General features: G+C 52.6%; 1 protein-coding gene across 9 annotated transcripts in view; it reads left to right on the plus strand.

Annotated features, from left to right (window-relative positions):
* TNS1 (tensin 1) overlaps positions 1-11,320 on the plus strand; it is a 38,509-nt gene extending 27,189 nt beyond the window's left edge. For 6 of the 9 annotated variants that reach the window (XM_065750567.1, XM_065750569.1, XM_065750570.1 and 3 more), the window contains 13 exons: positions 1,745-1,837; positions 2,171-2,206; positions 4,812-4,986; positions 5,379-6,223; positions 7,199-7,285; positions 7,396-7,527; positions 7,863-7,955; positions 8,210-8,287; positions 8,620-8,691; positions 8,771-8,939; positions 9,158-9,226; positions 9,380-9,412; positions 10,204-11,320. In XM_065750567.1, coding sequence (XP_065606639.1) covers positions 1,745-1,837; positions 2,171-2,206; positions 4,812-4,986; positions 5,379-6,223; positions 7,199-7,285; positions 7,396-7,527; positions 7,863-7,955; positions 8,210-8,287; positions 8,620-8,691; positions 8,771-8,939; positions 9,158-9,226; positions 9,380-9,412; positions 10,204-10,348 — 2,027 coding nt within the window. In that variant the 3' untranslated portion in view covers positions 10,349-11,320. The remainder of the gene's footprint in view (positions 1-1,744; positions 1,838-2,170; positions 2,207-4,811; positions 4,987-5,378; positions 6,224-7,198; positions 7,286-7,395; positions 7,528-7,862; positions 7,956-8,209; positions 8,288-8,619; positions 8,692-8,770; positions 8,940-9,157; positions 9,227-9,379; positions 9,413-10,203) is intronic. The other 3 variants (XM_065750568.1, XM_065750574.1, XM_065750575.1) reach the window with 2 other exon arrangements.
* Positions 11,321-22,409: the final 11,089 nt, after the last annotated feature.

Raw genomic sequence — 22,409 nt, forward strand, 5'->3', positions numbered from 1 at the left:
CCATCTTTTCTGCCAGCATAGCACAAAAGCCATAAGGGGATAGCAGGAGATGTAGGGTCAGAGGCTCAGGGCAGATTCTTGCACACTGTCCCACTTCCCACTCACTGTTTTTAGGGCAGGAAGGGCATAGGGCTGGGAAGGGTGCTGCATGTATTCTGTCTCCGCTCCTCTGGCTCCTTTTCTGACTAACCCCAGCTGTGCAGTTGTGGTGGGTTTGTGGGGACCGGGTTTGTGTGACTTGTTCTGGTGACGACCCCTGGTGTGATGGAGCAGCTGGTCAACTGGGAAACCCATAGAAAAGATGGCGACCTCTCTACCCCCTCAAAATAACCTTCTATAGACTGGCCACAGAAGGATGCTTTAGGGCTGGCAATCAGCCTGTGTCCTGGTCCCACTCGGCAAAGCTGGTGCCCTTTGCAGATCAGGCTGCTTCCCCTGCACTGCTGCTGACTGTCCACTGATGTTTAAGTCCTGTTTCATGGGATGCAGTGACCAGAGTGTGGGAATGTCCCCAGGACATTTGGCAACTCAGAAATGGCCCCGTTGTTCCTTGGGCCCAGCAGGCCCTTGGCAGAGGGACAGTGACTCATTTTGGGGATGAGTCACTCACAGAGGTGACAGAACAGCCTGGCAGAGGATGTGGCCCAGAAGCAGCATTTCTTGTCCAGTGGAAGTCAAAGAGGAAGTTTGAAACTCAAGCTTTCAGGCTTCACTAGAGTTTCACTGGAGTGATGCAGGAACCACTGCACAGGGGACACCTCTGTCCCTGGCCCTGGAAGAACTCCATAGTTTGTCTGCCAGTACTGACAAGGGGTCGGACCGGGGGAAATCACATTTAGGGAAATCAGACACTTGCTAAAGCCAGGTTTCCCAGTGACTTGGCTGCTCCAAACTGAGGCTGCCCTGAGTAATGTAGCCTCAGGAGAGGGGTTTGCCTTTCCTACTGCCCACCGCCTCCTGGCATCCCTGCTGCAAGTTGGGATGCTGATGGTGGAAGATGCTCCAAGGTGAATGCTGGGGAGGGTGAGCAAGTTGGGATGTTGTCAGGGCTGGTGAAATGCAGCACTGGGGAGATGAGGCAGATCTGTGGGGTAGGAGGGGACAGGTGGTACAGCCATGCTCCCATTAATCGCAGTCATCCTGTGCTGCTGGTGCAGCCATAGCCATTGCCATGCATACATAGGCAGCTCCCACTGGTATGTATGTATGGGCACAAGGGTGCAGAGCTTCCATCTGCATTGGCTGCCCTTGGAGAATGAGCTCTGTACAAACATCACCTGTCCATCAAGCTGTTCTCTGGGTAGCTGGTGTGTTGGCAGTCCTGGAGCAATGGGGTGTGCTGGAACAGACCAGCCTCCACCCATCTGAGTGTAGGGATGGGCAGAGTAGTGGGTTGGATGGGAGGGCTGGGGAAGGGGAATGGGGTGATGGTGGTTGTTTCATGTCTATGATGGGACGAGGTCAAGAGATGGGGGCTGGGCCTGCCCTGTTGGGAATTGCCTCCTTTCTGTGTCCTGCTGTTCCCCAGATGGGGCAGACTGCTTGTACGCATGCTGTCCTTTATGCATCTTCAAGTGGTGATGCTGCTGCAAAGTTGGGCATCCCCTCTTCCTGGCAGCCCTGAGCGCAGCCAGTCGGTGGGATGGGGTTTATCTCCTGGACAGCACCAACTGCAGCCTTTCTGAAGCTTCTCTTCCTGTCCTGCCCTTAATGCTGTTGTTTCCCCCAACCCTGGTGCCCACAGTGCGCTCTCCACCTGGCCTGGCCAAGACCCCGCTCTCAGCACTGGGGCTGAAACCCCATAACCCAGCTGACATCCTGCTGCACCCAGTGGGAGGTGAGTGCAGAGTGAGGGACTGCGGGTGGCTTTCCTTGGGGGACATCTGTGAGGGCACCTCTTGGGTGGAGGCTCCCTCAGATGGAGAAGGCACTTCTTCCTCTGTGCTTGGGACAGATTTTTATGGGGATGAGCAGTTCTGGAAATCACCTCTGGAATGGGCAGGCTGGACACCAGAGATATATGGGGTTGGGAAGATGTGGGGCTGTCCTCTGCCTTCTGCGAGCTCCTGTCACAAAGCAATGCTGCTTAACTTAATTTCTCTCTCCCTCTGTCTCACTCCTCCCTCCGTTCACCTCTGCCCTGCTTCCATCTCTCCCCTCCATCTCTCAGAGCTAGAAGGGGAGGCGGGAGCTGACTCTGAAGAAGGTAAGAAAGGCTTTTCCTTCCCTGTCTCTCTTCCCTGTGGGTGCCCATTGCTGAGAGCTCCAAGGATGCCTTGGTCTGGCCCTGGGGTGCTCAGTGCCTGGGTGTCCCCCAGTGATGGTGAGGCTCTGGGGTGGCACGTGGCCTCAGGGATGGAGCGCCTTGCATTACCCAAGTGCTGCCTGCAGTTGTTGGGTGGTTTTACTTTCTTCTTTAATGAAACTTCGGGCCCTCAGGGCCAGGATAGGGAACTGTTTGTTCCAGATCCTTCCCAGGGAGGGGACGTCTCCTCTCGGCATGTTTGCTGCACTTCCTGTGGCTCTGTCAGCATTTCTCCCTGGGAGTTCCTCAAAATGCAAATAACTCCAACCTGCATGTTGTGTAACACCGGAGAAAGTGTTTGTTTCAGGAAAACAACACAAATACTACAATCTCAGGGCTGATTTTTCAGCGATAGCTTCTTGGATACTCCAGAGGAAGAAAAGCTGGGATAAATCCCAGCTTTTTCCTCCTGTGTTATGTCTCCCAGCACTCTCCTTCCCACTGTCTGAAGCTCTGCTTTTCCATTCCTTGATTCTCGACCCACTTTGTATATTGGTGGCCAGCCCAGAGCATGGGTGTTCTCATGGTGGCTGTGCAAGTGGCCACTGCCAACCTCTTGCCCTGCTTCCATCCTGCAACCTCTTAGATAATGTGGTGGCTTGTGTGGGCTGAATCTGGTGTTTTGGCTTTGGGGAAGTGGTGGGAAATGTGGGGTTGTCATTTTGGGGACACAGGGACATCCAGCAAAATGGGAGGGCTTAGATGCTGGATTTGGGCTGGCTGGGAGAGGAGATGTAATTTTGGGTGCTAGAAGAATAGTGTGGTTCACCCCATGGCATTGTGGCTTGGATGGGAGAGGTTGGACATGGTTTGGGGTGGATGCAGCTCCCACCAGCAGCTCCCCTGAGCCCAGGACAACCTCATCACCCTGCTCCATGGAGTTTCCATCCTGCTGGGACCGGGGGGGCTGTGCTCAGCCCCTCCCCATCCCCTGGATGGGCAGTGCTGGAGTGTGACCTGTGCCTTCGAGGAAGGCTTTAGGACAGGTTTTAGGCACCGGGTTGGGTATTTCACAGCTCTGATTGGAGTTCCCAAATCACTGCCCACCCCCCATGTGACTCATGACTTCTCTGTTCCCCTGCTGCCTTCCCATCTCTGCAGCCTCTTCTGAGAAAACACAAGGAAGCAAGATCTGAATTTTCAACCTAGAAAAAAATAACCCTGCCCCAAACTTGTCCTTTCCCTCCCCCCTCTCATTTTTTATACTGAACCAAACAACTCCAACATGTGCCTGCAGTGTCACATGTCACTGTGGCACACATAGATGCACACGCGTGGGCTCTCCTGCCTGCTGTCCTTGTCCTGGAGCCCTGTTCCTGCCTCCCTGTGGCCTCCACGTTTGCAGGAGGGGTTGGTATTTTTGCAGCCGTTTGCTCTTAACCTCTTGCAGGCTGACTCATATGTACTGTCTGGCTAATTTTAGGCTGGGGTGGGGAGATGGGTGGGAGATGTGAGTAGCAGCAAAATTAATTTTAATTACCCAGGCAGCGCTGTGTTTCTTGCAGCTGCCCCGGCTGTCTCCTTGGGCACTGCCTTGTCCCTGTCACTCTGACCACGTGTCTCGCTGGGTGCTCAGCACAAGCTGACGTCTTCAGTCTGATTTTGGCTCTTTCCTGGGCTGGGCAGGGAGATGAGCTTTGCAGTGTTGATTCCTCTTGCAGGCAGATGGGACGCTGGCATGGGGACATGGGAGGATCAGGGGAACCTGTGACCGTGTTTTTCCTTGCAATCCTGAGCATAGAGCTTTGCATTGGTCTCACTAGCTGTTTTGCCTGTGGAATTAGCTGGAGCCTGGCTGTTATGACTAATAATAATAATAATAATGTTTGTAATGCTAATTAGTGCTGTGGAGTTGCTCTGGGCATGGCCAGCCTGGAGTAGGGGACCTACAAGGATGCCTGGCCCAAAACTCCTGGTATGGGATAGCTCATTGTCTCCAAAGGAAAACTGCTTTTATTGGGAGTGCTCACGGATTCCAGTTTCAAGCAGGGACGGGGTAAAATGTTGGATGCTTTAGTGGAAATAGCTGAGGCTGCTCTCTGTTCCCAGATGCTGGAGGTGCTGGGGGAGGTGGGCTGTGCAGGGCAGCGCAGTCCTGCTGTGAGTCAGCGTGGGTTGTGCTGTGCAGTTGGCTCTATTTTTAGGGGCTGAGGATGAGCATGGAGCATAACGCGTGCCCTGTGGTATCCTAGCCTGGGAGGGACGCTGACTGAGAGCCTGGCAGAGGGGCTGTGGCGTGGCACTGGGTAATGATGGGTCGTACCACGTAGCCCTATGTGCTCTGTTTCCTTGGGGATAGGACTGGGCATAACCTTCCTGTCTCTGTGCCTGATGCTTTCAGCATGCCAGGGAAGAAATGCCAAGGCCCAGATGAGCCCTATGTTTTTGCACAGCCCACGGGGGGCTGGAGGAGCTCAGCTCAGGCACCTTCTCTGTCTGAGATGGGGATACAGGAAAGGGCATGGCCCCATTCCTGTGTCAGCTCATCCCTTTTCTTTCTCTGCAGAGCCCAGAAGCTATGTTGAATCAGTGGCCAGGACGGCCACAACTGGCAGGGCAGGGAACCTGCCAGCTGCCCAGCCTGCAGGCCTGGAGGTGCCTGCCAGAAACGGTGCCTTTGGCAACTCCTTCACTGTGCCCAGCCCCGTCTCTACCAGCAGCCCCATCCACAGCGTGGACGGGTGAGTATGGAAGTGTAGGTCTGCCGGAGGCATGGGGTCTGTGTTAGCCTGCCAACCCTGGGAGCTTGGCTCCCTTGCAGTGCAATGGTGCCATCCATCCCTGTCCCTTCCACCCTGTCCATTGGAGAAGGCAGCAGGGTTGAACGAACCTGCCTTTTTGCTGGGAGAGGAACTGAGAAAAGGCTCCTTCTCCCCATATTTAGGTGGATAATTGTTGTGTGTGGGAACTGAAGCTGCCTCCAGTTGCTTCCTGCAGCTGGCAGGACACATCCCACCACTGCTATTGAACTGCTTACTGATGCCATGCCTCAGCTTTCCGGCGCCTGCTTGGAGGAGGGGCCCAACCAGCAACAGGAGTGCGGTGGAGCTGAATTCTCCCAATTTCTTTTTAGTGTCTCCCTCCGCAGCTACCCATCAGAGGGCAGCCCCCACGGCACGGTTACGCCTCCCCACGCTGTGGCTGAGCCAGCTTACCGGTCGCCCATCGTCTCGCAGACGCCTTCTGCTCACAGCAGCTACCAAACCTCGTCTCCATCATCCTTCCAAGCGGGAACACTGGGCTCTCCCTATGCCAGCCCTGACTACCCTGATGGCCGAGGCGGCTTCCAGCCAGACCCCCAGGCTCGGCAGCAGCCACAGGTGAACGTGTTGGGTGTCCACGCACTGCCAGGGAGCCCCCGCACCCTGCACCGGACAGTGGCTACCAACACGCCACCCAGCCCTGGCTTTGGGCGAAGAGCTGCCAACCCCGCTGTTGCCAGCACGCCTGGCAGCCCCGGGCTGGGCCGGCACACCGTGTCCCCCCACATGCCACCGGGGAGCCCCAGCCTTGCCCGGCATCAGATGGCAGCTGTGCCTTCCGGCAGCCCCGTGTACGGCTACTCCAGCCCGGAGGAGAGGCGCCCGACGCTGTCCCGGCAGAGCAGTGCATCCGGCTACCAGCCTCCCTCCACTCCATCCTTCCCTGTCTCTCCGGCGTACTATCCTGGCACGAGCACGCCGCACTCCTCCTCCCCGGACTCCGCCGCCTACCGCCAGGGCAGCCCCACTCTGCAGCCCGCGCTGCCTGAGAAGAGGCGGATGTCAGCCGGCGAGCGCTCCAACAGCCTGCCCAACTACGCCACAGTCAATGGCAAGGCCTCCTCGCCCCTCTCCAGCGGCATGTCCAGCCCCAGCAGTGGCAGTGCTGTGGCTTTTTCCCACACCCTGCCGGATTTCTCCAAGTTTTCCATGCCAGGTAAGGGATGCTGTCATCTCCGTCTCTCTACAGCTGCCTGCTGTCCCGTGTCCCCTTCTCATCGCCGTCCCATGGGGTTATGTCCTGATGTACTCGTGCCCAGCTGTGAACTTGCAGCACCGCTGAGGCTTGGAATGTTTCCTGATTGCTTTGCTTTTCAAAAATGGCGAATCCAAACAGGAAAAATACCAATTCTGCATCGGGAGCACGCCGTCATGCTGGCGTAAACATCGTGGGGATTTGTGTATGGGGAAGATCAAAGTGCCTGCAGGCAGCTCGCATCCGCCTGGCTTCTCTCTGTCATGGGGACGTGCCGACCTCCTGGCCCCGCTCCTGGTGTTTGCGCCCCAGGGAGCTCCCAGTGCTATGCTCTGGGCCCCCTCCTTGTTTCCAAGGGGGTGCCGTGCCCTGCATGCTGCCGCGCCTGTTTCGCCGTCCCGTGCTCCCATTTCAAGCCGCCACTTAGACGCCGAGATTAGGCTGATAGGAGTCAGGAAATAAAGCGCTGGGGCAGCGGTGGCTCCAGCTGCCACTCCGGTTTGGCTGCCAAGCAGGTGGCTCTTCATGGGCCCACTGGCGCCTGAAGTGGCCCCATGACTGGCAATGGCCAGGAGCCACCGTGGGGAGTGGCATCCTCTCAGCACTGGCGTAGCTGTGGGCATGATGGGAAGTGCATGAACCTCTCTGACCAGATCACAAAGGGATCTTCCAGGTCCCACAGTGAGATTTAAATAGAGTACCATGTCTTTGGGCAGTCTGTGCCAGTGCGTTACCTTTCATTTTGAGAAGAGCCCAGGGGCTGCATGAGCTGCCAGTGAACATCAAGTTGGGGTTAAGGCAACGTGTTGGGGCTGTAAGGAGGTGAAGGTACCCATATTCCTAAAGATCAACCAGGTGGGAGTTGCCAAAAACTCAAGTATGAGTTTTAGGTAGAGTCTCCTTTGGCATTTTTCATCTCCTGTTCCCTTCCTGCAGACATCAGTCCTGAGACTCGTGCCAACGTGAAGTTTGTGCAGGACACTTCCAAGTACTGGTACAAGCCGGACATTTCCCGGGAGCAAGGTGCGTAGGTGATGTTCAACAAAGGAGTGAGCTGGGGTGTGCCTGCTGGTGTTAGAGGGCACGCTGCCTCTCGATATGCCAGGTCTGAGCTCTGCCCTTCTCTCCTCCAGCCATCGCACTCCTGAAGGACAGGGAGCCAGGGGCTTTCATCATCCGGGACAGCCACTCTTTCCGGGGAGCCTATGGCCTTGCCATGAAAGTAGCTTCCCCGCCTCCCACCGTCATGCAGCAGAACAAGAAAGGTATTATGTGTCCTCCTCCTTCCCACACAGAGATGTTTTCTATTGTTCCTATTGAGCAGGCAGCCAGGCCTACGAGCCAGACTGCCCTTGGGTATGCGCTGATGTGGCAGAACCCCTCCCTGGTGATCTCTGCCATGCCCCAGGGCATGGGATATACCAGACATAGAGGGCTTTGGCATGGTGAAATGGGCACAGTCCACCAGCACCACAGCTTGGAGTGTGCAAGGGATCTGGTTCCAGTAGGGTGACTGTGGGTGAGCCCATGGGATTGCAGTGGATGGTGGAGGGAGGAGAAGGATGAGTGTGGTGTGACCAAACGTTTGGTCTCTTCTCAGGAGACATCACCAATGAGCTGGTGAGGCACTTCCTCATCGAGACAAGCCCACGGGGTGTGAAACTAAAAGGATGCCCTAATGAGCCTAATTTCGGTGAGTACCCTGGGTATGGTTGGATGTCTTTTCTTTTCTGTCATGTCAGAGCAGAGCAAGCTGTCCCTGAGCTTTTGGGAGGACAAATGATGCTGCTGGGCAGGGTGGAGATGAGCCCCCATGGGTACAGTGGCTTCAGAGAGGGGAAATGCCATGTGTGCTTTTGTCCGTCCAGAGCACTAGTGCTCTGACAAGCTCCTGTGCTAGGCAGGTGTGTTCACAGCCCTGCACTCACCTTCTCTTTCTCTCCCCAGGCTGCCTGTCGGCTCTGGTTTACCAGCACTCCATCATGCCTCTGGCCCTGCCCTGCAAGCTGGTCATTCCTGACCGAGGTAAAAGCCAGAGCCAGCAGCGTAGGGTGGCACTGCCCCTCTGCTCCTTGGGGTGGGAACTCCTCATCCAGACAGAAACCATGCATGAGCTGTGTTTCCCCAGGAGGGCTGGCTGTAGTGATGTGCCCTGCACTATGAGTCGTGCCTCATTCCTGTGCTCAGATGGTTCAGAGCCAGGCTGGGCTTTCCCCTTTATCCCCAGGATCCCAGTAGTACTTGTATCCAATGCTCAGCAGTTGGAAGGGGGATGGTGCATCTGTCCTCAGCAGATACTGAGGGAAACCTGGTAGGTTTCCAGGCAGGGGTCAGCAGTCATGTCCCATCTCTTCTAGATCCCATGGAGGAAAAGAAAGATGCTGCGTCGGCCACCAACTCAGCTACAGACCTTCTCAAACAGGGTGCGGGTGAGTAGAGAGGGGCTGCTACAGGGAGAATGTGGTCTGGAGCTGTGGCTGACCCCACTTCTGCTTTTCCCCGTTCCAGCCTGCAATGTCCTCTTCATCAATTCCGTGGAGATGGAGTCACTCACGGGCCCCCAGGCCATCTCCAAGGCTGTGGCAGAGACTCTGGTGGCTGACCCCACGCCGACTGCTACGATTGTCCACTTCAAAGTCTCTGCACAAGGCATCACCTTAACTGACAACCAGAGGAAGTAAGAGCCCCTGCTGCTATGTCCCTGGGTTCCCAGCATCCAGGCGTGTGTGGGACATGGGTGTTAGGCTGGGAGCATGAAGGATGTCCCTCAGGGATGTAAGCCTGGTCACCGACCTTGGCCCTGACTTGCAGAGTATCCTAGGGGGCAACTGGGGGAGCTGCGATGGGAAGAGGTGAGGGCTGACTGGCTGTGACACTCTGTGCCTTGTGTTTCAGATTGTTCTTCCGACGACATTATCCCCTCAATACCGTCACCTTCTGTGATTTGGACCCCCAGGAACGAAAGTAAGTGCCCTAACCCTTGGGGAGCATGTTTCCTCTGCCCTTTTCCCTCCCCCAGACATCCATGCTGCTTTGAGCAGGTCTTTGCTTTTCTCTGTCCCCCTTGCTCCCGTGGCATGCAGGAGGTACTATTCCTAACACTTGTTTTCATTGCAGGTGGACTAAAACTGACGGCAGCGGCCCAGCCAAGTAAGTGTTTGTGTGCTCAGTTCCTCCCAGTTGCTGGGAGTGGAACCCACTTGCATTTGAGCATTACCTCCAGGAACCCCTGGCTGGGGGGTGCCTCCACGTGGTGGACTTGGTTGCCTGAGGGATGGGCTCTTCTTGCTATAGGAACTTTTCACCCAAGCATGAGTGCACAGCTCCAGGAACTGAGCCCAGTTCCAGGGGTTAGTTCCCACTAATTTTAGCTATTGTGTTAGCAAAGGAGTTTTTATTAGGGTGTCCAGCTGCTGGGATGTTTCCCCTCTCCAATTAGAAATGCCACAGCCTGAGCCTGCCTCACATTCTGTTCCCCCATATTTATAACTTCAGTTTGCACGTTCTAATTAAAAAAAAAAAAAAAAGACATTTCATTTATTGGGGGAGAGACAGACAGAAATAACCACATGGTCTCATCCAGCTCTGTGGGCAGCAGTGTGTGGGTCTGCACTCTCGGTGTCCCCGTGTGGCCTTTCCCCAGTGTTATGGGATCCCTTGCGTGTCTGGGGACAGTCATGGGGTGGGTGACTGGCACGGTCAGAGTGAGGAGGGTTTGATCAACAGTGTTGGTCTTCAAAAAGCCAGCCGCAAGAGAAGGGTTAGGCTGGTCTTCATGTGGGCTCTTTGGGGCGTAGGATGCTTCCCTGTGGGCCACGTGAGATGGATGTTGAAGAGCAGAGGGTTGATGTGACCGTATTGGAAGAGGGGGGGGGGTGGTGTTCCTTGGGTGAGCAGCGCTGGCAAACCTCACTGAGCCTTCTTGCCTTCTCCTCACCCAGGCTCTTCGGCTTTGTGGCCAGGAAGCAAGGGAGCACCACAGACAACATCTGCCACCTCTTTGCAGAGCTGGACCCAGACCAGCCGGCTGCAGCCATTGTCAACTTTGTCTCCAGGGTCATGCTTGGCTCCGGCCAGAAAAGATGAGCCGGTGCTTGCGGGTGATTCTTGAATTTTGGAGAAGGACTTGGAGCTGATCCGAGAAGGAGTGTGAGGAAGTGCATTGTGGGAGAGGGAAGTGAATCGGGGGGGGGGGAAGGGTTGGAATTGTGGAGGAAAACAGTAAACAACGACAAAAAAATGCAACAGAACAAAAAAACCCCTAAAAACTCGACACAAGCTGAACACACACATAGAGGAATCAAACCACACACCTATGTAACAGAGCCATGAAGTCACGCCAAACAAGGAGAGGATGCAGATGCATGTCCCACCGCAGGGAAGGTGACCAAAGTGAAGGTGGCAGCGAGACGGGTTCCCAGCTTTCGGCATTGCAGTCCTGAGGCTGCACCAAGTGGTGATGTTTGCTCCAGACCAAACACGGGGCCGTCCTTTGGAGAAAGGAAAGACAAAACAGCAAAGGCCGTGAAAGAAGCCTTCATCGGGGAACATCTGATGCTGCGTGTTTGACACAGCCGACAGGATAACGCTCTGCTGCAGCGTGGGCTCAGGTCTGCAGGACACTGGAGGAGATGCCATTGGAATCCTCTCCTTGCCATGCTGCAGCAGAAGGTCTTGCCAGCTTACACCAAACCCTGCTGGCCATCCTGCTGGTGCATGTGACGGCTTGGTCCTAAGCTCTCTTGTCTCCTGGGTGTTTGGCTTTGGGCTACCCTCAGCTGCTGGCCCAGAGCCCAGCACAGGTGAGACATCACAGTTCACCCACAGTGGGGCGGTGCAGCATCTCCTCTGCTCCTGGGCAGCTCCTGTGCTCCGTGCCTGGGGGAGGAGGATGTTCCTGGGCTGGTGGAGGAAGGAAGGCACCTCCTTGCCCATCTTTTCCCTCCTGTCACCAGTCCCCTTTGACAGTTTTCTCCTGTGGCCTGTCACACATTCTCTTAATGGGGAAAAAAAAAGAAAAATGATGTAGTAATAGTAATAATAATAATAATAATAATAGCAGATGCTTGCACAGGTGCGTTTCCTGTGCGGAGCAGTGGACCCGTGGCCGGCACTATCTCTCTCTTTGGAGATATGCAAGCAGTTTTTAAATTGCATGGACGTTCAAGTTGCACGAAAGGCGAATGACTACAAGTAACTCAGGCGCTTTCTCTCATTTTTATTTTTGGAGGCCACGTTAAAAAAAAAAAAAAGGTATAAAATTTATTAAGGAAAACAAAAAAGAAAAAACAACAAAGGACCAGCCATTGCTGGGCAGCTTTGGCTCGGTGGGGAGGCCACAGGTCCTCCGAGAGCCACCCTCTGCCTTCCCCATGGTTGAAGGTGCACACCCCAAATGCACTGCAGGCTTTTCCCTGTGTGTAGGGATATGCAGGGGCCAAGGGCCCCGTGCCCTTGTGGCTGAGCATTGTGATTTTGGGGAGCAGAGGTCCCAGCCCTGTACGTGGGCCTGGTGGCAGTCAGTGGGGAGCAGCATGCAGGTCCAGTACGCAGGTTTGGGGCAGAGCTGAGCACTGTGCTAAGAGCACAGAAGTCCAGGAGTTGCGTTCTGTGGGTTTTATTTTTGGTGAAGTTTTGATGCGGAGTGATCCAGATAGCCTGCTGGGGGCAAACAATTAGACTCCTACTGCTGCAGCCCCCCAAAGAGCTCACCTCCCTCAGACCACCCTTGCCTTGATAGCTATAATATATATAGGAGCTATACTGACAAAATACTGTAAGCTAACAAAATTTTAAGGAGGAAGAAAGGAAAAAAAGGTTAAATTGACATTCTGAAGATATTTATTTTTTGCCATATTTTGCTTTCTGTGCATCGATTTTCCCCCCCCCCCCTCCCCCCCCATCCTGTTCTATCCACCTTCCCCCACCCGGGGGGCAAACACCTGCATGTCAGAAGTGAATTAGGTGCAAGGGAAGCACCCATGGGGCGTGCGGGTGCCACGCGGGGGACATGCGTGTGACCGGGTGCGTGTGTGTGTGCACGAGAGAGCAATGGCGTGGGCATGGAGGGGCCGGCGTGGCCAGAGGCTGGTGTACGGCGAGCGATGGGCGCGTAGCGGGGATTTGGGTGCAAGACTGCGGTGGGATGCGGGGAGGACGGGGGCTTCCCTCCTCCTTGCTCCACCTATCTGCGTGGATGTGAAGACCTTTTCATGTATTTTATTTCTTTCTAATGATGTTTCAAAAGCGATTCCCTCCTTCTGCGAAATTCAAGCAAGACGAGAGACGATCTCACCCGTAATCTCCTCACCCTGCCATTAACCGATTAGAGGAAACACTGTGTTTATAGATATATAAATATATATTTTTTGAAAGTCTCTATTTTTCAGACTTGGTTTTCTCACTGCTAAGAAAGAAAAGAGATGATAATAATGTAATTTTATTTTAATCTGCTGCCTCGGTGCTTCAGCCTCCCCTTCACCTTCCCGTCCCATAGGGCGAAGCAGATGGGAGCACCCAGAGGTGCTGGCAGGATCACGCCTGCTTCAAGGCTCCACGCTGATGCTCAGGCTGGAGATGTGGCCTGTATCCGAATGGCAAACATTAACCATTGTGTAGTGTTTAACATAGAGCTTCCAATGATGTCAGCGGGTGTTTGTCAGCTCCCTTTAAGGCACTTTCCTTCTTTATCTCCTTTTAAAAGTTACATTTTTGGCTGTACCTCCCCGGCGGTTGGGGACCCAGCACCGTGTCCTTATTTTTCTTTACAAAAGGGACGGAAGAGATCCTTTGGTTTTTCTTTGGCTTTGCCATGCAGTCGCAGTATCAGAGAGCTGAGCTTGTGCGCATTCACCCTGCGCGTGTCCCGCTGTAACCACACCGCTGGGCGTTCTGTCTCTCTCTCACACACACACCAACACATCCCTCCTTCCTGCACAAAGAACTGCATATATTCTTGCCAAAGATATCCTTAAAAACGCACTTTTCCCCACATTATATATATATATTTTTTGCGTGTGTACATTTGTCGTACGTCACCTTTTTGTGTTGATTTGTTCTTTGGAGAACCTTTCTATTCCATCCCCTCCTCCCTTTGCTGTCGGTGTTGCTGCCTTATAGAAAGGCTCCTGGGGGGCTCCCATCTGCCCTGGTAGTTGTTTGGGGGTTTGGCCGTGTTGCTGTCTATTGGAGGGATGAACCCTTTGTGCAGTGAGCGGTTCATTCCAGTTGGAAGTAACCAACTGAATGAAGCCAGGTTTGGGTTGCTCTGGATGCACCACGTGCTGATCAAACCAAGCATGGAAAATCATAGAGTCGTGGAATTGTTGGAATTGGATGGGGCTGGTGGGGAGAAAACCCAGCCCCTCCTGCAGATTGGTGCTGTGGGAAGGGGTCCCACAAGCAGAGCCAGGCTTTGTCCCAGCCTCCAGGAAACACCTGGATGTGGCCACAGCCTCCGGGCATTGATTTTTTAGCAATGAAACAACCAAACCGGAGCACACCCTGCCCAGCAGGTCGGGCAGGTACAGAGCCGGCCGCCCCAAAAACCCAGACAGCATCAGCAGCAGCAAATGGAACCCTTCCCGCTGGAGCAGGCAGGGAGATCAGACAGCAAAGGAGCCCGCAGGGGCTTGTTTGATTCCGTTCGTTTGTTTTGCAAATTGCGAGGTTGGTTTGGGGTTACTATTTTTTTTTTTCTTTTCCTTAAAAAGGAGAAAAAAGAAGAAAAAAAAAAAGGAAGCAACCCAACATTTCTGTTGGCAGATCCAATGCCGCCCTGTTTTGCGTGTGTTTTTTTTTCTTATTCCCGTTGTCTTTGTTACTTTGGGAACGTTACAGATTTATTTGCTAATCAGTGTTAATGAACAGTTTAAAACTTTCAGACTTGCCCCTTTCTGTGTATTTATATAGATGGAAAAAAAAATTGTTATATTTTGTATCTCTGTGCCCATGGTGTTGTCGCGCGTGTAAAGATGACTTCGGTCGCACCGTGTCCGCGTGTGAATGTCACTCCGCTTTTGTCTTCCCCTTTGTACAGATGTCTGATTCTCTGCAGTTCATTGTATGGCTTTATAAAGTGGTAAAAACAACAAAAAAAAAATCAGTTATATAAAATATACTGTTGCTTGGAATGCCAGCTCGGTGTCCAGATCGCTGGGAATGTATCTCTGATTCTATGGGAGCACAGGAATAAATGCTCTGTTCTCTTTGTATGGGGGGGAAAAAGGAAAAAAAGTCCCAACCCGACAGCAAGCATGGGGCTGCTGTGTTTTCTGCAGCCGTTCCCCCTCCCCCGATCCTCTAAGGTGGGCTGGGGAAGGAGGCGTAACCACAGCACTGCTCACCAGATGTGGGTTAACTGGGGAATGTTGGAGCCGCCGCATGGTTCCAGCTCTGTTCTGGCCTTTGTTTGCCAAGGGGATCCCTCTTTGCTGGGGCTCCCTTCGAGCAGTGGGAGCTCTTTGCATCCTGTTAACCCCGGCACCATGGGGGCTAATGAATAACATCCCCCCACAACCCAACAGCGCGATTAGGGCTGTGCTCTGCACCCCTCAGTCCCCATTCACTGCCCCTTTAGGGGCTGTCCTGCTCCCCTATTCCTGGCTAAACAAAGTGACCCCTCCACCCCCTAAGTCACATCCCTGCCTTTTCCCGTGCTGACAGCGATTCCCAGCATCCATTGGAGCCCACAGCTCTCTGCTCTGCTCCTTCCCCTCCTCACTGAGTTGGTGGCCAAGCCCCGGCCCCCGGGATGGATTGAGTTTAATTAGACAAGAAATATCAGCCAGAGCAGCGGCAGTTTCTCTGGCGCCAGCACTGCTGCGGCTCAGAGGCTCTGAGCTTCTCCTGGGAGCCGGCAGCACTAAAAATACCTCCTGCTTTCCTCCGAAATAGCTGCAGGGCGAGGAGCGGATGGAGGGGGCCGCTCAGGACCCCGCGCTGAGGGGCCTGTGCGGAGGTGGAGGGGTAAAACAAGTAAAGAGGATGAAAGGGGGATGGTTATGGGCACCCCAAAAGCAGCAGTAGAGATGCAGGTGGGTGCATTGTGCACTGGGGGATGAGGGTGGCTTGCTGTGAGCCAGCAAATGCCATGCCTTCCCACTCCTTCTCTGCTTTTTTTTTTTTTCTTTTTTTTTCTTTCTTTCTTTTCTTTCTTTCTTTTTTTTTTCTTTCTGCAGTTAATTCCCCATTTCCTTTCCAAAATTCCTCGGGAGCTTCTGGTTTGTGTTTTTCCTCAACATGTTCTTATCTGCCGCCTGCGCTCCCTCGCTGGGCTGCACGGTGCTGGTGTTTTGGGGCTCCTTCTCTGCAGGTTGCCTCTGTCCCCAGGCTAGTGACCCTGGAGTCACCATCACCAGGTGCCACCAGTTTCACACTGCGAGCCTCTATTGCCTCCCCCTTGCCTGTCAAGGCCTCTTCCTTCGAGTTCCTAAAGCTGAGACGTTTTTTTCCCCCCATTGCAGCTCCTGCTCAGTTGGCTTGGGGCCACACATTTCTGGGGAGGGGGTTCTCACCCCTCTGCCACCCATCTGCAGAAGGCAGGGGTGGACATACTGGGGTAAAACCAGATGTTGCTTGTGGGGAGGGAGCAGTTTCCTCTTTTTTCTCATTCACCCTCTCCCAGACTTGCTCAAAGTGCTGGACCCCCTAGCGTTGTTCCCATGGGGACAGAAAATGTGACCCAGCCCAGTCCTTCATGGGCATCATTTATGGGCAAGGGACCAGCCAGCATCTCCAGTGTGGAATGGGTGCAAAGTATCCCACGCGGGTAACACACACAGCACCAAAGTCCATCCATGAGAACAATGCCAAATCTAAGTGGACAAAGCCCCATCCCTGGAGACATTCAAGGTCAGGCTGGAGGTGCTCTGGGCACCTGATCAAGCTGTAGGTGTCCCTGTTCATTGCAGAGGGTTTGGACCAGAGGGATTTTAAGAGCAACTTCCAACTCAAGTGATTCTGTGGTTCTATGATTCTAAGCCTGGTACAGTCGCTGGTGAGAAAAACCAACCCTGAAACAGCTCCAGGGGCATCATCATCATCTGGAAGAGGTGTTGCTGCTTGGAGGTGGACATAGCCACAGCCTGTAGTGCAGCAGTTACCCATTCTCTGTGGCCATAGTGGTCAGAAAATGGCAACAAAAAGGATCAGGGTTAAGTACTGAAGAAAGAGGGATCGTGCGGCCACCTGCAATCGTTCAGCTGGAGAGGGAGTGGGGCTGGAATCCCAGGGCCTTCGAGGAAGGGGAGAAGAGGGGGTGAGCCCGTCCCCATCGGAGCACGGCAGCTGTGGGAGGTCCCTGGGAATTGGGGGACGGTGTAGGGCCGGGCTGTCCTCTGCCTTGTGAGGTTCTGGCTCCATCTACAGGGAGGTGCCTCCAAGAGGCGTGTGGAGGCTTTGTGCTGACGCATGCCCAAAAAGGGCTTGTCAGGAGGTGATGTCTCCTTGCCAGCGTGTGGTTTCTCTTGCAGCTTCTGTCCTCCTCTGAATTGGGCTCTCGTTCTTCTGCACTAGTGGGAGGAGCTCAGGTGCAGGTAGATCTGTATGTTGCTGTATCAAGGAGCTTGGAGCCTGCAGGACAGAGGTGCAAATTGGAGCTGTTTGCAGGGCACTCCAGCGCTGCTGACCCTAGGTTGTAGGTTCTTCACGGCCTCTGCCAAAACTCACCCATGGGCAACGTGCCCCCATCCACACAGCCTCAGCCCCCGCAGGACCGATGCTCCAGCAGAGGACTGTGGTTAGTGCAAACGTGAGATCCTGGGTATGCATACAGGGCTGAAGCCTGGAGGATCTCCTAGGGGATGAAGCCTGTGGCAGGTGGTCAAAGTAATATTGAAGCAGGTGTCTCATCAAGGCAGCCTAATTCACATGCTCAGCTATGATAAAGCAGCACGAGTCACCTCTATTCTCCCTAGTTAGGAGAGGCTCAATCATATCGCTGTCCTTCATTGGATGCTCACCTGCCAGCAATTGTAGGTGGCTGCGAAGTGGTAACAAGCCCGGCCTGATCCACTTAGCCTAATAAAAGCGGTATTTAGGGAAGGCATGGGAAGCCTTTTGTTTGCAGCTCCTCTTTCCTAGCCCAGGATAAGGAATTCTCTTAAGGATGTTTCTGCTGCTCCTCCATTTCCTATCTCCTTTGTGCTGTGCTTTCTGTCTGTATCAAGCTGCAGTGCTGATGGCCTCCAATTGGATGCACCAATGTGCCCTTGTGATGGGATAACCAAGAGGGACCAACTTCCTTCTCCTCACAGCCCCCTGCTCCTAAGTAGATGTGCACCCTCCTGGCTCTTACCCTGTATTTGCACCATTCTATTGCTCTGTTGGCAGCTGGATCCAGTAGAAAAGTCTCAGCTGATGGTAGGTAAGACTGCTTATCTTCTAAGCTGGGGTTATCCTTTTGGATATGGGGCTCCCTCCTTCAGTATCTCTGCTAGACAGGCTGAAGGGGCAGAGGGATGTCCTGATGACCCTAGAACAGCTGCGTGGCTGTGGTGGTAGTTTTCTGTCTCTGGTGGTAGGGTTCTGCTCTGAATTTTCTTCCAAGTCAGGGAGTTTGTAGTTACATGTGTAGCCTGTAACAGTGCCAGACAGCTTGGATGGTCCCCAGAGAGGGCTGTGCAAAGCACACACAGGTATGCATGCACGCATCTGTATTCAATACAGTGCAGAAATGCCCCTCTGGTCTTTTTAATTCCGTCTCTGCTAACTCTGTGCTCCAGCACTACCCACTCTTTATTCCCCATTTCATTCTGTAAGAAAGAAAAACAGAAGGAGAGGAATGCAATATTTGCAAGCTCATTGTTTCCAGTTTCCATCAACTGGATAAAGCAAGCCACTAGCAAGCAGCTTCTCGTGACTGTGCACAGAGCCCTTGCCAGAAGAACAGAGCTGTAATGAAAGCCGTATGCAGGAAGGAGCAGGAATTCAGCAGTGCCCTCCACAGAGCTCTGCTGGGATGTGCTGCAAACCACTTGGGAGAGCCGTGGAGAAGGGTGATTTGTGGCTGAATGTCCTGCCAGCTCTGGGGCAATCTGGAAGAGTTTTGGCTTATGTGGGCTCCCTCTCTGGGCTGAGATTTTGCAAGTGATTTGAGATGGCAGGGGCAAAAACAAGGAGGATAAGCTCTGGTGGGGTGGGAACAAATTGTTGCAGTGACTCAGGGCAGGGCCTCTGTAATTTTTTATTCCTCTGTGAAACAGCTTGGATTGATCTACTTTAGATACAGGCATCGCTTTTGGACTTAGTCTGGTCCCTCTAGAATTTTACTGTGGAATTTGGATGACCCCTGGGAGGTGGCTCTATGAATTGTATGCGTGGAATGGCTTCCAAAGTGCCACGAGCTTGCCTCTCTCTGGCTTGTTGTGATTGTTCAAACTCTATGTCCACAATCACCTCACCTGAAATCTCTTCTTCAGCTGATACTATGAAGTCAGGTTAGTTCCCTCCAGCTTTGTTCTGTGCTTCTCATTTTCCTGTGGATCTGTTGTGCTCAGGGGGAGGTAAAAAGGAGGTCTGTGCCCACAGTTTGGCCAACACTGTATTTTAAAGACCTTTTCAAGCGTACCCACAGATCTTATTTGTGGCATCTCAGGAACTTTGCTCCTCAGTGATGGTGCTCAGAGCCCTCCATTGGGAGGAATGTGGAGAGGCTGTTGGTGGGGGCAGTGATCCCCTGGGAGCACTAGAAAGGTTTGTAGGACATGCCTGGGATGTGTGGGGCAGCCAAGATGACATTTTGGCACTGCGCCTCTCGGTAAGATGTGAGGAGAAGAAACCTGTGCCAAGGTCCTTTTTTGAAGCAGCCCCCCTCAAGCCCTTTGATATGGATAATGCTGGGAGTAGGGTTTCATCTTTATAGCTCATGCTCCCATGGGAGAGAAATCCCAGCCTTGGCTGCTGGGCTGCAGGCAATGGCTGTCTTTCATCCCTAAGGGTCCTGGCCTCAGCCATCCTATGCACTCCAACAATGAGAAAGTGCTAGATGATCTTCAAGGTCTTTCCTAATCTGTCATTGATTCTAAGACTGTGAGTGTCTACAAAGCCTTCATATGTATTCCTCCTCTTCACACTGCTGGGATATATGGAGTCTTTCCTTCTGTGTATACCTCAGAAACTGCTGTGCAAAGGTATATAGAACATGGGGTATGAACCAAAGACACTCATCACCTGATCTCCAAGCTCAGCAACCTGCTGTCCCATCTCTGCTCTCTCCTTCATTTGAATCATGTGCCATTTCAGAGCCATCAGTCTTTGAGGACCATGAGGTGGAGATGCTGAAGGATTTGGTAGTTCAGGGTGCCAAGGTGACACCAGAGATCTGAGCTCTCGTGGCAGCTTCCCTCATGCCCCCCATAATGCTGTCCCACCCATTTCCTTCCTCCCTTTATTTATTTATTTAATTATCTGACCTCTGGATGAACAGCACCAGTTTCTTTTGTCTCCTCGTTACATTCCTTAAAATTATTAAGATAGGAAAGTACCTCTAAGTTAATCCAGTACAACCACCAATCCATCATCACCGTGCCCGCTACCCCTGTCCCGCAGTGCTGCAAGCTTCTTTGGCTGCGTAGGACCTTTCATTACTCAGGGAAGAAAACTGCACGTATAAGATGCTCAGCTGCGGACCTGGGCCTCCTCCCAGCCTAGATGCTCTTCGCACTGTGGGCTCATACCACTAGAGGTCGGCCGGTCCCTACTGATGGGACCGCTGGAAGCAGGAGGAGGGAGCAGCAGGCCAAAAGGACTTGGCTGATGGAGCCTTGTGTGTGTGGATGTGACAGATACTTCCTCTCCTATTGACATTTCTCCCGGCCTCAGGCCAGCTTTCCAGGCTTGGTGCTGCTCCTCATATAGATCGGTGTATTTGACACGCAAGAAGAAAGGCAAGTTTTTAAGGGCAAGGGAGTGCTGGGACAGCAGAGTGCCAGCTTTTCCTGGAAAATAATGAGGGGAAAAAAAAAAATGGATTCATGCAGTCAGCCAGTGCATACAGAGCTCTGGCAGCTCTGTCATTGGAAAGGTGAAGAGATATCCTCGGCCTCATGGGGAGGGGCTCAGTGCTGGTTGCACTCTTTTGTCTGCTCAGTGATCTGCAGGATCTGGTAACTTCTTGTCACGTCCTCAGGACCTTGCACTGAGTGTGAAACCCATAATGCCTGAGTCCCCCCTACTGTCAGTGCAATTAGCACTAGAGGGGTGGCCAGGGAGGCTAATGAAGATCCAGCTCCTGCTTTACCTGTTTCTATCCATCTACACAGAAGGAGCAGAGGTCTGCTTAGCATTGCTCACGGATATACTGAGTGCTCTGTACTGGGGGTGAGGGTATGGGAGTTGGCACATTGCAGTTAAACACCAAGTGTAAGTCCAGCAAAATTGTGAACAGAAGGTGACAAGTTGGTTGTGAGCATTGTATTAATGAGAAAAGGACAAGACCTTATCCCCAAAACCACCCTCCATGCAGCCCTCCTGTCTGGTTGTCCTGTGTTCTTCTTGTAGGTGCTGTATTTCCATGCCAGGTAAGATAGGCTCAGTGCTTTATAAGACCCCTAGAATAAATTGTGTTGATGCTACAGCACAGGTGGCTTCTTGGGCTGGGATCAAGCTGCTTTTCTTCATGGCTGAAGATAGGCTACAGGCTGTGCCATAGGCAACTCAGGCACAACACTAGCCTTTCTCAGCGGTTTGTAAAGTTCAAGGACCCTCTCTCTTTTCTGGAACATGACCCCTAAATGTCTGCATACAGCTGTACTCAGCTGAAAGAAGTCTGGTTTACTTTTATTTCTATATAGGATGCTTGTGTGCTTGCACATCTGAGGTTCTAACTGTTACTGGTTTTGGTTTCTCGGCTGCCATGCGGGATGCTGCACGCTTGCACTGTCCATGAACTGTGCTTCAATGAAGAGCTCATGGGATGATTTTCACCTGATTCTCTGGTCTCAGGGAGCTATTGGAAGGGTGGTGTAGTTTCTTCATTTACCTGTCCAAGCTTTAGGTCACTGTGGGAGCAAACTGCTCAGAGGATGTGTCTCAGTCCCCTGGGCAACAGCCAGCCCTGATTCCATCCAGATGCTCTCCAAATGGCTTTCAGCTGTCTCTCCTCGAGGAGAACAGCTTGGTACCTAACACCCAGCTCAGTGCGTGGCTCAGACAGGCTGCTCCCCGCCAGTGCTTCCAAGAACTCTGCGATCCAGCAGCTTTCTCCAGTCGCCAGGCATTAGGCCCTGCCAAATCTTCTCCGAGGAGACGGTGATGACAGAGTTCACTTTACGGAAGGAGAGAAGCAAGCCTACCTCCAAGCACGGACCCAGCCAGCTGTAGAGAAGTGGGTGAATGGAGCTACAGAGCTCTGGAAAATCAGAGCTCTGCACGGGTTGTGGCCATTCCAGCAACGGAGGGAGCTCACTGGATGGAAGTCAACCTTCTGCTACTCTTAACTTCAAAAAGGGCTGAGCTGTAGCTGGTTTGAACTCGGTATCTCAGTTCTTCCATTTGTTACCTAGAGAAGGCCAATTTTTGTAGGTTTTGGAAACTCACTTCACGTAATCATAACCCTACGGTACAAGAAAAAATACTTTATATAAATACCGACGTGTTTTGTGACACAAAAACCAGATACGGTATATGGAAAATATAACCTCCTTCCCTCTGGAAATGGCTTGGGATTATCTACTTCTTGTTCTTGTAACTCATTTTCTACATGTCTCTGCTTCAAGGGTGATTTACTGCAAATATCTCTGTGTTCCTTTTGCTGTATTGATTCATAAGAAATCCTTTCACAGTGAAATCATATTTTCCATGAACAACAACAAAAAAAAGTCAGATAGAAGATGAAGAATATTATTGTAACAGGAAAATGGTTAGGACAAAGAAAGCTTATAATTTTGTAAACAGAGGTTGGGAGGAGGCTTTTGGGATTGAGTTTCTGGGCAGCGAGTCAGAGGGTTTTTCTTTTCTTATTTTGAGGACTATTGACGATTGCCTGCAACCCAGAAAGTGATAAATATAAACAAATTTCCCTTCCAACACAGCTCTGATAGCTCAATTAGCAGAATGGAGAATCTGATGATGTGCCCAAGAACATCAATGGTCAGGAAGAAGTGTTTTAAGGGGTCTTAACACCCCGATGCTTTACCAGAGAGGATTT

The sequence above is a fragment of the Cyrtonyx montezumae genome, unplaced genomic scaffold (genome assembly GCF_038088225.1).
Source record: "Cyrtonyx montezumae isolate F1298 unplaced genomic scaffold, pur_monq_1.0 scaffold_7, whole genome shotgun sequence".
Lineage (NCBI taxonomy): Eukaryota > Metazoa > Chordata > Aves > Galliformes > Odontophoridae > Cyrtonyx > Cyrtonyx montezumae.